This window comes from Lethenteron reissneri, chromosome 36, assembly GCF_015708825.2.
Source record: "Lethenteron reissneri isolate LAM-NWPU_2019-01 chromosome 36, ASM1570882v1, whole genome shotgun sequence".
Taxonomy (NCBI): Eukaryota; Metazoa; Chordata; class Hyperoartia; order Petromyzontiformes; family Petromyzontidae; genus Lethenteron; species Lethenteron reissneri.
This window is the reverse complement of record NC_083814.1, coordinates 9573030-9588699: the sequence shown is the minus strand read 5'-3', so window position 1 is coordinate 9588699 and position 15670 is coordinate 9573030. Positions and strand designations below refer to the sequence as shown.

Here is a 15670-nt window from a genome sequence, read left to right as displayed (position 1 = left end):
TCGGGCGAGTACCGATGATTCAGAATATCGGGATGCAGGCGGCATGCGGAGGAGGCCAGAGGTGCGCGTCATGCTGCACGCGGCAGGTTCTTTCTTCTAGCGTCAATACTGGAACGTGAGTTTTGTAAACACCAATTTTATCGAAAACACAGGTGTCATTTTGCAGCCCGAGAACATGTTGGTTCACTGTGATCGCATCATCAGATTCCTCGTGCGATTTTTTTACATAAAATTAGATTTTTGTTGGTTTGATAACGATTGATGAACAAGGTTTTACTAATAGGGGTTTTCCTCTTTTTTTCTGGCAACAAAACTGACACCTTTTGCAAGGAATCATGCTTACATTAACCACAATACTTGCAGTCAAATGCAAAAAAAAATCAGAGTATTGTTTTGCAGTCAAATGCAAACAAAAAACAATACTCTGATTTTTTTTTGCATTTGACTGCAAGTATTGTGGTTAATGTAAGCATGATTCCTTGCAAAAGGTGTCAGTTTTGTTGCCAGAAAAAAGGGGAAAATCCCTATTAGTATATTTTGGTACTGGCAAAGGAGGTCCCATGATGAACAAGGTTTTTTTTTGCTGAAAAGGGGGGACTGCTTTCTGCTGCCTGCAGCACCACGATTTAACTCTGCTCACAGCCGTGTTCCAGCGCCTTTTCATCCTCAACACATATGCATGCACTTGTATTCATTGACCATACTTTCTTTTAAGTGTAATCTGCACAGTAGGTAGGGATCCTATTAACCCACGATCCACAATTTCATTTCATACGGCCCATGGGCCTAACCACTTCAAAACGACCCTCAAATGAAGTTAAGCCAATCAGAAGTAGAATATATATTTTCTACCGGAGTAATACGATGAGCTATTAAGCTTTTTTTTCACACATGTCCAGTAGGGGCGGGTAAGAACGTTACAACAACAAACAATACAACAAACACGATAATAGTGAAAGGTACAATAAAGGTAAACAAATCACCCAAGCACGTACAAATACAAACACTAAACCATCCCCATCCTACCAGGCAAGACCTAATGAAGTATTAACTTATTTTTCAGAAGCAACCTGCCCACAAATGATAGCTCAACAAAGTGGCCCATCATTTGGACATTTATAGCAGCAAAATTATCACCGTAATCAACCTGTCCACCAGTAATAAGGTACCGGAGGTTTGAAGTTTTCGTGACTGCAAAGATCCATACTCTTTGGTTCTTTGGGTAAAGTCACGTAGGTGAAAATCAAAGTAAGAATAAAAAAAAAAAATAGAAATAACTAAATTAGATCACGACGTTTCGGAAGCAACACAAGCTTCCGTCATCAGGTGGGACAACTGCAGTAATTTTGTTTCTTCAGGTGGTACAACCGCAGTAATTTTGTTTCTTGCTGTGGTTGTCCCACCTGATGACGGAAGCTTGTATTGCTTCCGAAACGTCGTGATCTAATTTAGTTATTTCTATTTTTTTATTCTTATTTTTATTTTCACCTACGTGACTTTACCGAAAAAAACAAAGAGTATAGGTACAGTAGGGGTAATTTTTTTGGGCCTGGCAACAAGCAGCAACTGTGTTTATAATTGAGCAAGCGCCATCACCTGCTGTGTTTCAAGTCGTCCTGAGCTCAGTCAACACGTACATGGCCCTTTCGTGATCGAGGCTTCGAAAGAAACGAAAGCAGTGGCTCCTACTCAGACTTCAGGAAGGCAAAGCTTCTCCTTACCCCCCCCCCCCCGAACTACAACGTGTGGTCTATTATTGTGTTAACACTGCCACCATGGCCCCATTTAAAAAAAAAAACTAAATGCGTGATGATTCGCTTGAATGCATACATAAACCCAGACGGTTTATAAACCTTCAAAGTGTAGTGCAAAGTCGTTAAATGGTCATTAATTCCACTGTCAATTCCTTTAGTGTGTGCAGTCATTGATTTGATTTCCTGAAGCTTATCGCTTATTACTTTTTACTTTAATTTGTGTTATGTGCTGCGAAGCAGTGTATGAAATGACCCTTTGCTGGATTCGGGGTCACCGTGAGATGAAAGCGCAGGGAGTGTGGACGGCGCACATCAAAAAAGGAAAATGTAGGCCAGCGTTTAGAAAATATATATCTCTGTTCTAAAAGACCAACATTAGTTTACAGTGGGTTTACAACAAAACAAAACCCTTCATTAGCGATTTTCGTGGCGCACACACACACGCGCACACAGCACACTTCACAAATGGTTGGCCCAGTGTTTTTTTTGCTTTTAATTTAGATTTTAGTTTTCAATCTACGTGACTTTACCGAAAGAACCAAGAATATTGTTTGTCCATGCACGTCTCCTCTCTCCTTGGCGGCGCAAACAGTGTGCCCCCCTCGGCCGCCTCGAAGTGCAATCTTGTGCGTCATCGCAGATTGAATTGTCGCTGTATACATCATAATTACGGGAGAAAGGAATGCGATGGCGTCAACATAAATGGATCTTTGCGCAATTCTTTTGTTGGTCTCGGGAACGTATCTGTATAAACACGGTCAACACACGCGCACACGCATACACACACGCATACACACAAGCGACACTTATAAGAGAGTAATTAACGTCAAACTTACCCGCGTGTATATATATGTGTGTGCGTCCGTGTATATATTAAACAGTGCTTAATATTTCAACCAAAAATGCTGTACAAATTGTAACTTCGGCGTGACAAGGTATTTTTTCCCCATGTCATCCCTGGTGCATACTTTCCATCCTTTATTGTTTTTATATAAATATTTTAATGTACTGGACGTGTGGTACCATCGATGGCGATATAAATGAAGGCACTGGTCCCCTACATGGACACCCGTGTCCGCTCGAACTCCGGGTCCTTCTACTCCAGCTGCCACTTATTTTCACTGCATGTCATTGCATTGGAAATATTTCAAAACGTTCATAATTTCGAGAGTAATTGTATGAGATGTCACAGGCTTGATCCATCTTGCGGTCATTAACTCAACGTATTTGAGTCACTTTCATTGTGCAGTGTCGTTCTTTGGTTCCGCTGGCATTTAAATGCATAAGCTGAGACAGCAGTAAGTTGCAAAAGCAAAAAAACTCAACATCTGTCAATAACACCGTGGCATTTAAATGGAAGCATATGTAATCGCTGACATTTGGAATGATGGCCCTTTTTCAGCATTTATGTGCTTCGAAGTAGGGTCATTGCCCGGAACGTTGCCTTCATACATGTGTTCCGTTTAAGGCCAAGGGTGTTGTTGACGAAAGTGTTGAGGTTTTTGTTATATGTGGTTGTGCACAACTACCAATGCAGCATCACTAAATTTGAATTTCAAAAGCAGAATTTAGCTCAGGGTAAAATCGACCAAGATGTTCAGTGTGGTATAAGTTTGGCAATTATAATAATAATGCAAAACAGAAAAGCGTGTTATGTGAACAGTAGTTACGCCGGGTAAAAAAAGCCCTTTTAAAAAAACACTGATCAAGATTTGTCACCACGATAATTGACTAAAATGGGAAAACAACCTCCCTTCATCGACATCCATATGACGGTGATGTTTGCGTTACGTTCATAAATTGTGCGTCAAGGCAAACACTAAGTAAATCCAACTTAGCCGTATGAATGATGTGGGCAGGTGCTGTTAGCGAGCGCCTATTAAGGCCAGCGCGACTGCACGAGGCCTTGTTTGTGGGGCAGCATCACACCCCGGACACTTTTATATTTTTCTTGGTGCTGATGTTTACACACATGCGCCGAGTTGCTCATTTAAGGCTGAGTTGACCTACAGGAGCAGCATGATAATGGATAAATACCACTTGCTACTGATGCGGCCCCACTGGCCCTGTGTATATATATATAAACACAAATACAAACACACGTCACGTGGTATTTGTATTCAGATGAATAACGCAGCTAGCTTGAATTCAATAGGATTGGAAGAAGTTGCGTAGATTCACGTTTTGACCAACAGATTAATGTCCGTACAACAGCCACAAATGGCATCGTGTGCTGCGATGATGTACGCATTGTATTGGAAATGTCATCCTCATGATTAGAACCGTCCATGATTGGACGGAATCAGTCACTTCAATTAGGTATACTCTGGACATTTAAAAAAATCACTACGTTCTACAAATTAAAGTGTCTGTTCACATTTGTATCCTGTTCACGAGAAATATACGCTTTTGCAGGTTTTATACATTTCAAATGAACTGTGGAGGTTTCCCAAAATTTGTATGATATTTAACAAGCTAATTTATCCTGCTTGGAAATATCACTACTAAAATTAAGTCATCTGGCTTCTACCCGTTCCGTGGACAGATATTTTTTTCAAGAAGAATCGGAGGCTGTCGGGTTAAAGTTTGTTGTTTAATGCCGCCGCTCGCCCCCTAACCCACCAAGTTGGTGGTGGTGGGGGGGGGCACATCTGCCCCTCCTCCTTACACCCCCACCCCGTTACCCCCCATGGTGGCGCCTATGAACACACACACACTAAGTGCCGATCTCTGTCGGGGCTGGCGGGCTGGCGGGCGGGGGGGGGGGGCAACAGAGACACGTCGCAACGCAGACTCGGCGAGAGAGAGAGAGTCGAGACTTGAAAATGAAATGGGGGGCCTCACGACCGCCGCCGTCTCGTTTTTCCCACGTCCTGGCGGCTTCCTGGCCGCCGAGAACGCATAAACCAGGGTTCAATGTCACAGACATAAAGGCCTGTCACTCAGCGGGAACGCGCCGCCCATACATCATAGCCGGGGCCCACAATGCGACCTGACTGGGGGCCAACAAAGGGCCGACGGAGTTGACGACCTTACGAACTGCGGGTGACCCCTGCTCGGCGGGCAGGCGGGACCGTGGGCCATGGATCATGAGAAGTGGCCGGTTAAAGCGTGTCCGGGTCGTACGAAGCAACACATTAGCGGCACAAGAGGGCACGGCTTGAGGTTGGTCGGTTCGCCGCTGTCCTTTGTTGTTGTTGATGGGTGGATTTGTGCGTGCACGCGTGCGTGCGTACGTGCGTGTGTGTACGTGTGTGTGTGTTGCAATCGTCGGTAGGCGTAACTTCTCACTCGATTTTTTCTGGGAACCTGGCTTAGAGTAGGGATTTTATGGCGTAAGGCACTACCACGAGAGTACAACACAACATAAGCCTATCCATAATAAATCATATATCATTGCACCCGATATTCATACAAATCCTATGAACAGGTTCAGGACAATAAGGCGAGACTCACTGGGTAAACCATATGCACGTGTCGTCTGTTGTCTAACGCGCCGTTTCGAAAATGCAATTCTTGTAGCTTTCCGGATGTGATTTTCTGATTAGAATTTTCACCGAATACTTTGCGGCTCATTGTAGACTGAAGGCGGCACGTAACCAGTAGCCATAGCCGTCACAAGAGGTATACTGAATGTGGTGTGCCGGGCGTGAACGTTTATGTGTTTATTTGTGCAGTGATATGCATGTACTGCATTTACATGCGCGTCTAAATGTGCCTATCAAGTGCATGCTTGAGTAAACAGATACGTAAAAATGTATCCAACATAAAAACACGTTTTTTTCCCAATTACTTTGAGTAAATGATAGTTTTGTCATTTTATCCGACAGTATTGAAACTGCATATTTCTTCAAGGCCAATCAACCCGAACTGCCGTAAGATTCCTCTCAACACCAGTCACGTCAGTGGCAAGCAAGCAGCGGTATCTGAACCTGTCCTTCGCCTCACGTAGGTCGACTCAGCCTTAAATTAAAACATCAGCACCGGGGGAGACAAATATGGCTGAGAATGATGCCAACAATATTTATCCCACGTTCACAATCGATAGGCGTTAATATGTGCTCGCTAATAGTCTGGTTATATGATAAATATTTCTGTTAGTTTGATTGTACACATTTTTTTTTACTAAACTACTTTTTAATATTTTATCAGGTAAAGCCCACTGAGCAATACAGCTCTTTCACAGAAGCGACCTGGCCACAAATTATAGCTCAACGAAGTGGCTTATCATGTGGAAATGTAATGCAGCCAAATCATCTAACTGGGTGTTTCTAAATGTGGAGGGAAAACCCAGAGGACCCGGCGAAAAATCCACTCGACCACGGGGAGAGAAAGAGAACACTCAAACTCCAATATACAGCAGTCGTCATGGTCGGGTTTGAATCCACGACCACATGCATGTACAATATAAGTGCATACACGTGCTTGTATGTATATCTGGGTATCGTGGATGTGGCATGCAGATATATGTGAGATGTTAGTCACGCATATACACATTTGCATAGAGGGAAAGCACGTTTGAAGTCTGTTCTAGGCAGAGCTATTGTTTATGCAAGGCTGCTTATTGTGCTTTGTGATATGGGTATGGTCGGGTTTGAAAGGTAAACACTTAAAGGCTGCATGTTTGCGCAAACAACCACGTAAGGATTATTAACATATGTACACACATCATAAACAGCATTTTGTTTACATGAAGTGTAACCTGTACTGAATGTAAACAAAATGCTGTTTACGTCTCTGTCTAGACGACCTTTGCAATGTATGCTCGTTTTAATTCATGAAACGTTGGCCTATTATTTGGTGGTGATGTTGTATTGGCAGTGGTGCACAAACACAACTAATAAACCCAACCCTAACTCGGGACACATTCCTCAATAACACACTGTGGCCTTAATTGAAAAATTACTAAATGAAAGTATCTTATATGTCGTACAAATAAAACCACATGGTCCAGAGCAGAATTTATTTATTTATTTATAGAACTAGATTTTAAAGGGTGCAATTCACTGACTACTGTGAAGATCTGGTTCGCGCATAGCGCTACGAAGCTGGTTTGCAACCCAAGTTGGATTCACGGCCACTTCTAACGTCAGTGGCGAGTGATAGCTGAACAAAGTCCTGGGCTCTGCCACCACCTTCACCAGCCCCGCACTGACCGACGTGGTGAAGTATGGTCAAACAACCCTAAATGTCCCCCACACGGTGCGGGCAGACCTTCATCCAGCAGTAGATTTGCCAAGGGGTGTTCATTATATTTTAAGTCACTTATAACATGATTATGTAACTGCTATAAGTGAAATGTGAAATACAGCAAATGGTCAATTTAACCCAATTGGACTTTCACTTACCAGCAATGAGAATACATTTAAATTTCGATTTAAAGCTTTCGTGACTGCAGGGATTCATCTTCTTGTTTCTTTCGGTAAAGTCACGTAGAAGGGAAGTAATAAAATAATAAAAATAAAACATAATAAAACAATTCTCACGACGTTTCGGCCACAACGCAAGCAGCCGTCCTCGCCTGAGGACGGCTGCTTGCGTTGTGGCCGAAACGTCGTGAGAATTGTTTTATTATGTTTTATTTTTATTATTTTATTACTTCCCTTCTACGTGACTTTACCGAAAGAAACAAGAAGAAGAATACATTTAATTATATTAAAAAGATAAATTAGATGTCAACAGGCAAAGTTTCAAATTTTGTCCCAGCACTGAAGCACATTTTGCTCACAATGATAAGATGTTTATATCGTTTGAACAGCAGCTCGGCTGACTGTCAGTTTTCATAATTTTTAATTATTAAGTGGTCTAATAATATCCACATTTTAAATTACATCACACGGTCATGGACCTGTGGTTGACAGCGATGCACAAGCACAAACAATAAAACACACATTTGTCACGAACACTAAACTTTAAAATAAAAATATATGCGCGCCATACCGTTAGACGTTTCGGGCAACGGCCCTTCTTCAGAGCAGAGCTCTGTTCTCAACACGCGCTATCATAAATTTGCTGTAAGCCAGTGGTAATGAAAGTATACATTACGCAGCCGTGAACGCGCAATCATTAATCAAATTGTTTATGCCAAATTGAGTGGCACATCGTTAATAACCAAAGGCTTAAACAACGTCCCGTTAATTGCCGACTCTTCATAGAGTAATGATAATTGCTAGAGGTTTTACTACATGCACTGGTTTTGCCCGATACCTCACGTCTTAACGTCTATACAGCTAAAGGCACATCACACGTAATGTTCACTGTCACTTATCACGGCACATTAACCGTGTTGTGTGTGCGTGTATATACAACACATACACAGCGTTCGCTACGCACAGAGGTGGAGTGGTGGCGCAGTGGTTAGCGCGCCGCGCTATGAATCCGGTCACCTAAGTTCGATTCCCGGCTCACGACTTCACGACTGCGGTGAGAGTTCTTGGAATCAGTGTTGACACGGCTCATCGCCTTCACCGACCCAAACTGACCAGCGTGCTGAAGTACGGTCAAACAACGCCCACAACTGACGCAGCATACGGAGGCATCCATCCAGCAGTGGATTGACAGCGGCCTGTAAAATCCTATTCATATTATATTGTACGAGATTGGACGTAATCACACTTTGCCATTTCAGGAATCGGTACAGTTGTTACATTTTACACGCACTATGCAAGCTATGCGATCAATCATGCCGTGTGTGCGAGCCTGGCAGAACACAAGCCCCATGAAAACCTTCGTCTCTGATGTTTGTAAACACACCTTGACGTGTTTATCACTTGGGTGAAATACACTTGCTGTAAATAACGACGCGAAAACATACCCTCCAGGCATCACCTTTAACAGACGGTCGTGGGCGCGTGCTGTTAACGAGCACCTATTAAGGCCGCGAAAGGTACGCGATGGCGCTGTTGGCCATCAACACGCCTGCGCAGCCGTCTTTGTATCCCCAGCGTTGACGTCCGGTTATGCGAGGAATAATACACGGCACACGAGCTCGCCATCGAACAAAGACGGTCACAGCGTCGCGCGCTGTCACCTGCGTTTGTGCCGGCCGTCTGGAACGCTCTGCCTTCCGATATTAGGAAGCCGCTGAAGCTTATGCACTTTGAAATCATCATCTAAATTGCAAACTAATTTCTTTGGAACTGCTTTTAGTGTTTGATGTGTTGTCCTTTCCCGCACCTCCGATTAACACGGCTGGCTACGTGCGGTGCGAAAGAAATTCAACGTAAATAAATACGTACATACGCACAAGTGCATATACCTGGTGGTGATGTCAAGCCTGGTTCTGTTAGCCGTGCAGTGCGCTAACCAGTGCGCCACCGCTCCCCCATATTACATACACACGCATACGCAATTACCTCGCGTTGTCTCTCAATTAACCCCCCCCCACATTTTCTTACAACCTTGCTCAATTCAACAGACGTATTAAGTTAGCTGTTAACTATTACCCATTAAAAAGAGTGATTTTTTTTCCCGCTGGCCTGCTTGGTGTGTGTGGGTTGCTGACTTTGGGGGCTCGCGTTAAGCAATTGTTGTGATCAACAAAAAAACACACGCACGCGAAATAGCAATTACGGCGAAAGCGATGAGCCGCCAGTCCACTTTTTGTAGGTGCCGTTAATTAGATCGGGAATTCGTGTCCGGCGGCGGTGGGAGGAGGGGGAGGTGGGCGGTTGAATGAATCCGTGGGCGAACTTTTACACCCCCTGGGATAATTAAGCGGTCGCTTGAATGGTCCCTGGGGAGATGTTAAACTCCCGGGTTCGTAGTGCGACGGTGACGGAAACGCGCGTTCGACGCTACTCTCAGTGGCGTCTCTTTTGTTTTCACTCTCCCGCACAACCGACAGCGCACAATGATTTTTTTTTTAACACGAGCAAGTCCACAATTTCGATTTAAAGCTTTCGTGACTGCAGGGATTCATCTTCTTGGTTCTTTCGGTAAAGTCACGTAGAATGGAAATAATAAAATAATAAAAATAAAACATAATAAAATCATTCTCACGACGTTTCGGCCACAACGCAAGCAGCCGTCCTCAGGTGGAGAGCAGGTCTGTCGAGTAGACAGAGTCTGAAATTCAGACGGCTGCTTGCGTTGTGGCCGAAACGTCGTGAGAATTATTTAAATGTTTTATTTTAATTATTTTATTATTTCCATTCTACGTGACTTTACCGAAAGAACCAAGAAAATGAAGTCCACAATTATTATTATTATTATTTTTTACACGAAACAAGGAGATTTGGTTAGCTATTTTACGTTTTTTTTATTTTGACGCCCGTTTACCCATGTGAGCTTCACCGAGTCTCAAGACTATTTTTTGTTTGGGGAGGGTTGTTGTTGTTGTTGCAGGAGGGAGCGTTGTTGCTGCCACACCACAATTGAGCAATTTGCAGGCAACGCCACGAGCATAGGGATGTTCGTTCAATAGCAGTTGCGTTGTAAGTTGCTTGTTATATTTGTTTTAGCTATGGGAGGAAACGTACGCAGAACAGGAGAGAAACGTACAGACTCCACACACGCGAGAAAGGAGGCACCCAAGTCGGGAATTGAACCCAGGCGCTGCTTGCTATGAGGCGCAAATGTAACCACTGCCCCTACCCTGCCAGTGGTTGAAGACAATAAACTACGCTGTGTGTCACCTACGCATGCAGCATTCGATGTTGCAGTGCTGTACCCGTTGACGTATTCTGCTCGCCACATCTTCCCCGGATTATAAGACGCACCTCAAAAACCACGTGTGCCCAGTGTCGATTCAGATGTACACATTTGATTTCACACACACACACACCATGGGTTATGACGCACCCACAAACACTTTCCCAATGAGATACAAAAGTGCTTCTTGAAAATCCGGAGGTTACGTATGTATATATATATGTGTGTGTAATGTATTATATAGTGAGTGACACGCGCAAGATGAACTAAAGCCACTTAAAATGTGTTTAACATTAGTCGGTGATTACGCGGGTAACGGAATTGCAACATAAATGTAGTTGTTTTTTTATATATACTGCATCTCAAACCAATCTGCTGCGTTAGAAAATGTGTGTACATATATACATACCCTGACGATGATTATATTATTTGTTTTATAATCAGGCTTGCGAGGTGCGGTGATGTAATTCCGTTACCGTCCAATTATAAACCGTTGTGCAATAAAACGGGCTGATCCATGTGCAGATACCCCACTTAAATAGGCAGAATAAATTACGTATAGCGAATTCAAATGTTTATTTCAAAGCCTCTACACGTCTCCCACCACCCGTCTCAATACACACATTAAATATTTTAACTCTACCCCCCCTCCCCACCCGAAAGATACGGGATCCATCGCGTTCCACAATATTCACTCGGCTGTCTACGGGGTGGAAGTCGGGACGGGTCATGAGAAACCAACGGGGTATCTATAAATGGATCACTTTGTAATATGCATAAGCATATATACACACACGCGTGCGCGCGCGCATGCACCAAAGTGGTCGGGAAAATGTTTTCACAACGGAAGGAAAACTGTAATTGTGTTAGTTTTTTTGTGTTACTGAGCATATGGCGTGTGTTAAAGTTTGTACATAAATAAAAGCGTTGCAAACCACATGTCAAAAATAGGTCAAAACCTCTCAACGAATATTGTTTAGTCAACTGCTGTATGTTACGCCAGTACAGCATCTTTAAAAAATCCGCACGTGAAAAATCCATTACTCGATAATTAGATTGGATAATTAGATGGGGTAATTAATGGATGTTTTATGTTTAAAGTGTCTCGTTCTAAAGTAACATTTCACTGACACAACGTGCGTGCTAGATTTTATATAGCACACATAGAGTAACACTGTCATCGTTTTAACTTAGTCTACATTATCACGCGAAAGCGAATCCAACCTCGAACTGCCACGTATAAAGATTAAGCAGAACGACGAATTATACCAAATTAAATACGCTCACCAGATTTGTCATGAATTTTGCTTCTTAACAGAAAAATAAATATACACGTAATTGCTATATATAGGAAACTGATATAAAGATCACTCGAATGATACACACACACACGTCTCGTTCTCGTGTCTCTTTTGCAATGATCCCGTCTTGTACGAGGAGCGCTCTTACCAACAACATCCGGCAAATCCGCTGCTATCATTGAACAAGCCCCGACTGACCTTTGCCGATGAGCCCCAACAAAGTCGAATATAAACAAGCTCGATGTTCGTATCATAAGCATGCAGCGTGTAGATTTGTTTCATCTCATGCAATGATGTGCACAATTTCGACCCTTTGCCAATCCACCGCTGGATTTGGCAAAGGGTCTAAATCGTTTTCCCACTTGGTGTCGGCGGTGGTCGTGCGGCCATACTTCACTACGCTAGTCGGCACGGGTAAGGTGATGGTGGTGGCCCAGATAAATTGTTTCAGATATCACCCGTCACCGATCTTAGCTTGGCACGGGGATCAATAGAACTCGGTTCACAGCACAGCGTCTGAACCACTGTGCCACCACTCTCCCTCCCCCCTTAATATAGTCAAGCACGCCCCCCCCCCCTTTAGCACGGCTTGCTTACGTACGGTGCGACAGAAGTTCAACATACGTATTAAGAACTCATTAACACGCTCACTCCACAGAAGCACGACAAACTGAGTAAATATACAGCACCTGATTTAATCAAGCACAGCCCCGAAGAATGGTCCCGAACTCGTTTTTTTGGCACGCAACCACATCGCCTAATTGTGTCCTCATGTTACTTATATTTCATGCTCATAGGATGATATGAGTATAGGATTCCATAATATAGGACTTGTTATGCATGCGTGTATATTTTATGTACTGTATCCGATATTGGTAGTGCCTTAGGCCGATAATTCCAACTCGAAGCCAGCAGATTTTGCAGCGTTCTGCAATATATCGAGTGGAAAATTAAACCTCTGGGTACATATATATATACTGCACTGTAAACACTTTATATATGCTTACAATCGCGCAAGGCGCAAGCGATCGGCTTTGCTTTTAGTCCGAACGCATGCACCCGAGTGTGTTGTTGTTGTTGTTGGGTAGCGAGTGAGCTAACCGCTGGTTATTACAAAGCGTTATTACAACTTAGCTGGAGAAATGTGGGCTAATGTAATGATTACAACCTCTCCCTCCCTCCACCCGGCCCCCCAAAAAACAAAGAACGTTGGGGGAGCGGGTAGAAATATTGTTACATTGTATAGGAGAAATGTCTTCTTGAACGGGAACACGTGGACACATTGAAACGTGCGGGTCTCAAAGCACGGCTCCGACTGTAGTAAAAACAAAAACGATGATTGTGTCGTACGTAATGAGTTAGTAACTTGCGTGTTGAAGCATTTAATATGTTTAACTATTCCACATAGCCTGTTTAAGGCCAGACGGGGGGGGAAATCTTTGTCTTCGTTATAGATTGTCATCACACGCATCACCCACGAGCAATCCACTGCTGGATGATTGCCTCTCTTAGCTGTGTAGATTTCATTCGTAGCAAATGTAGACTATATATATAAAATTTTAATGAGTTTGTTAACTGTATTGGGTTTTATGTGTTTTTTTACAGTTTACCAAGTATAAATGTAAACATATTTCAACAATTACACTATTAATACTATGACTATAATTGGTCATGTTTGTATATATGTAGCAGTACAACAGCAACGCTTCTCAGGCTATAGCGTTGTTTGCGAGCTCCTATTAAGGTCGATACGAAACACCACCCAAGATCACTGGGCCACAACACACTCCTTGCCGCCTTTGTCTCACCAGTGCTGATACGTAAGCCTGGCGCACCCGGTACTCAGTTAAGTCTGAGTCGACCTAGGAGCATGAGAGAGTCAACGAGCAAATTCTAACGCCACCGTGATTAGCCTCGGGTGAGGAATTAAACTCGTAGCGTACGTGGAAAGCGGATAAACGCCGCTTTTTCCGAATTATAAGATCCGTCTTATAAATGAGATAAATGTCTTATAATCCGGAATATAAGACGCGTCTTATAATCTGGGTTAACGTTGACGTCGGAATAACTTTGACATCGGACACACAACAAGTTGGTGGGTTGTGGGATGGGTGCGTCTTACTTTCCGGAGCACACGCTACGCACGGAACCCCAGTACAGTATCTTTAACACGACAACACAAATACGTGAATCAGCTGATCCAGCAGCTGAAACGCGCCCTTTAATATCGCCCGCCAGATCGCTGTTGCAGAGTGCAGCAGCAGCAGCAGCTTCAACGTAACGCAGTGCTACCGTGCAAGTCTCTTATAACAACTGTTGTGTTTGTCGTTTCCTGTTTGAGCGAGTACTTAATCAAAAAAACACCCCGACAGGAGTATGGTTGGCCATCGCGAGCTGCCGCATTTTTATTGTATTGCACCGCTTCACGCAACCGATACGGGTCCCTTGTTAAAACGTGCGTTTTGATTCATGTTCGTGGCGTAAACGTACAAAAAAAGTAATGTCCACTCATGCATTCCTCTAAGCTGTGCTGTTGAGGACTTCGGCCTAAGCAGACTTAGACCCAAGTCCTTCCCGTCACCACCTTTTCTCAAGTTATTACAATTTTAGCTCAATTAAAGAAATGTATAAACTCGCGTCTATCACTAAAGTCAAGCGCAGTTTGTTGCTGGTCGTTTGGCGTTTTGAGCCAGTGCTGGCAATTTATATTTATACTACATATCGATTTATATTTATCATACACTCATTCTTTACTAAAAAATCAAATGTTCACAACGTTGTATGTTCTATGCATGCGTCTTAGCGTACGCAGTCACACAATGCGTAGCCTCTACCCCCCTCCACTGCTGGATGTTATTAACGGCAGTGGCCGGGGATCGAACTCAGGTCGCCGGCCGAGTTGCAAGTGCAGTGCCGCTAGCCATTGTGCCTCCGCTCCGCACCCAGCCAGTCGGTCATATGAGTGCAACGTAGCTAAAGCCCTTTGCCCAATCCACTGCTGGATGAAGGCCTGTAACAGCTCGTGTTAAAAGGGGACTACGTTTGTATTGCTTTGCGTCATTGTGGGTTGAATAGGAGGGGGTGGGGAGGAGTGTCGGTGTTAAGAAGTCACCCAATGACATCAACGCCCGTGACTGGCAATTCGAACTTTGTGTCTGCGAGTTCAGCACGCGGTTGCGCTCAACCACAGCGCCACCGCTCCCCCCTTGTTGTGTGGCCGACGACGGGTTCTCAAAGTCGTCCCAACCGCAGGACACGCGCACGGCGCCTCGGTCGCTTGCCCACTGCGCGCTCTGGGGGTGAGCCGGGCTTGCGGTGCAAGGAAGCCGTCTTCGCCGCTGGTCGATTCGATCACGAAAGTAGCTGGGGAGGGAGGGGAGGGAGAGAAAAACACAGCGCAACAATAATAATCCCTCCCACATCTCTCGCTCCTCTCTCTCTCTCTCCCTCCACCACCACCACCACCACGTCTCTCTCGCGTGCCACACAGCTACTGGACGGGCCGTCTGGCGTGTGCGGGAAGGACGGCTCCGCGGCGGGGGAGCCGTGCAGAGGCTCGGCATTGGACAGCGAAGAGCGCAGCTGGCTCAAATACGTGAGGCTCGCCGCGTCCACACGGCGGCCCAACTTGGCAGCGGTGGAGATTGATCAGAAGGTAAAAGAAACAACACACACACACAACTCTACTACCGTATTCTCACGATTGGACGATGCACCTTTTTCCTTCCAAACACACACCCACACACCGTTCCCGTTGTGTGTGTGTGTTTTTAAAGCAAACGTTGTTTGAGATGCGTCCTATCAACGTCTTAACCGCGTACAGGAGGATATCTACGTGGCCAGATGTGTGTAACTTGACGCGCGCTCGTTTTTGGAGGTTGTGGTGGTGGGATCGAGAGGGGGGGTGTTACTTTGCGTGGTGTCGTGTTATTCTGAGATTACGGTAGTGAATGCACTCACTCC

The 15670-nt window shown here is 44.3% G+C and overlaps 1 protein-coding gene across 4 annotated transcripts in view; it reads left to right on the top strand.

Moving 5' to 3' along the window:
- The window catches only part of LOC133351108 (histone-lysine N-methyltransferase MECOM-like), a 323295-nt gene that overhangs the window by 258352 nt on the left and 49273 nt on the right, over nucleotides 1-15670 (top strand). For all 4 annotated transcript variants that reach the window (XM_061566060.1, XM_061566058.1, XM_061566059.1 and 1 more), the window contains exon 4: nucleotides 15198-15362. In XM_061566060.1, the coding sequence (XP_061422044.1) occupies nucleotides 15198-15362 (165 nt within the window). The remainder of the gene's footprint in view (nucleotides 1-15197; nucleotides 15363-15670) is intronic.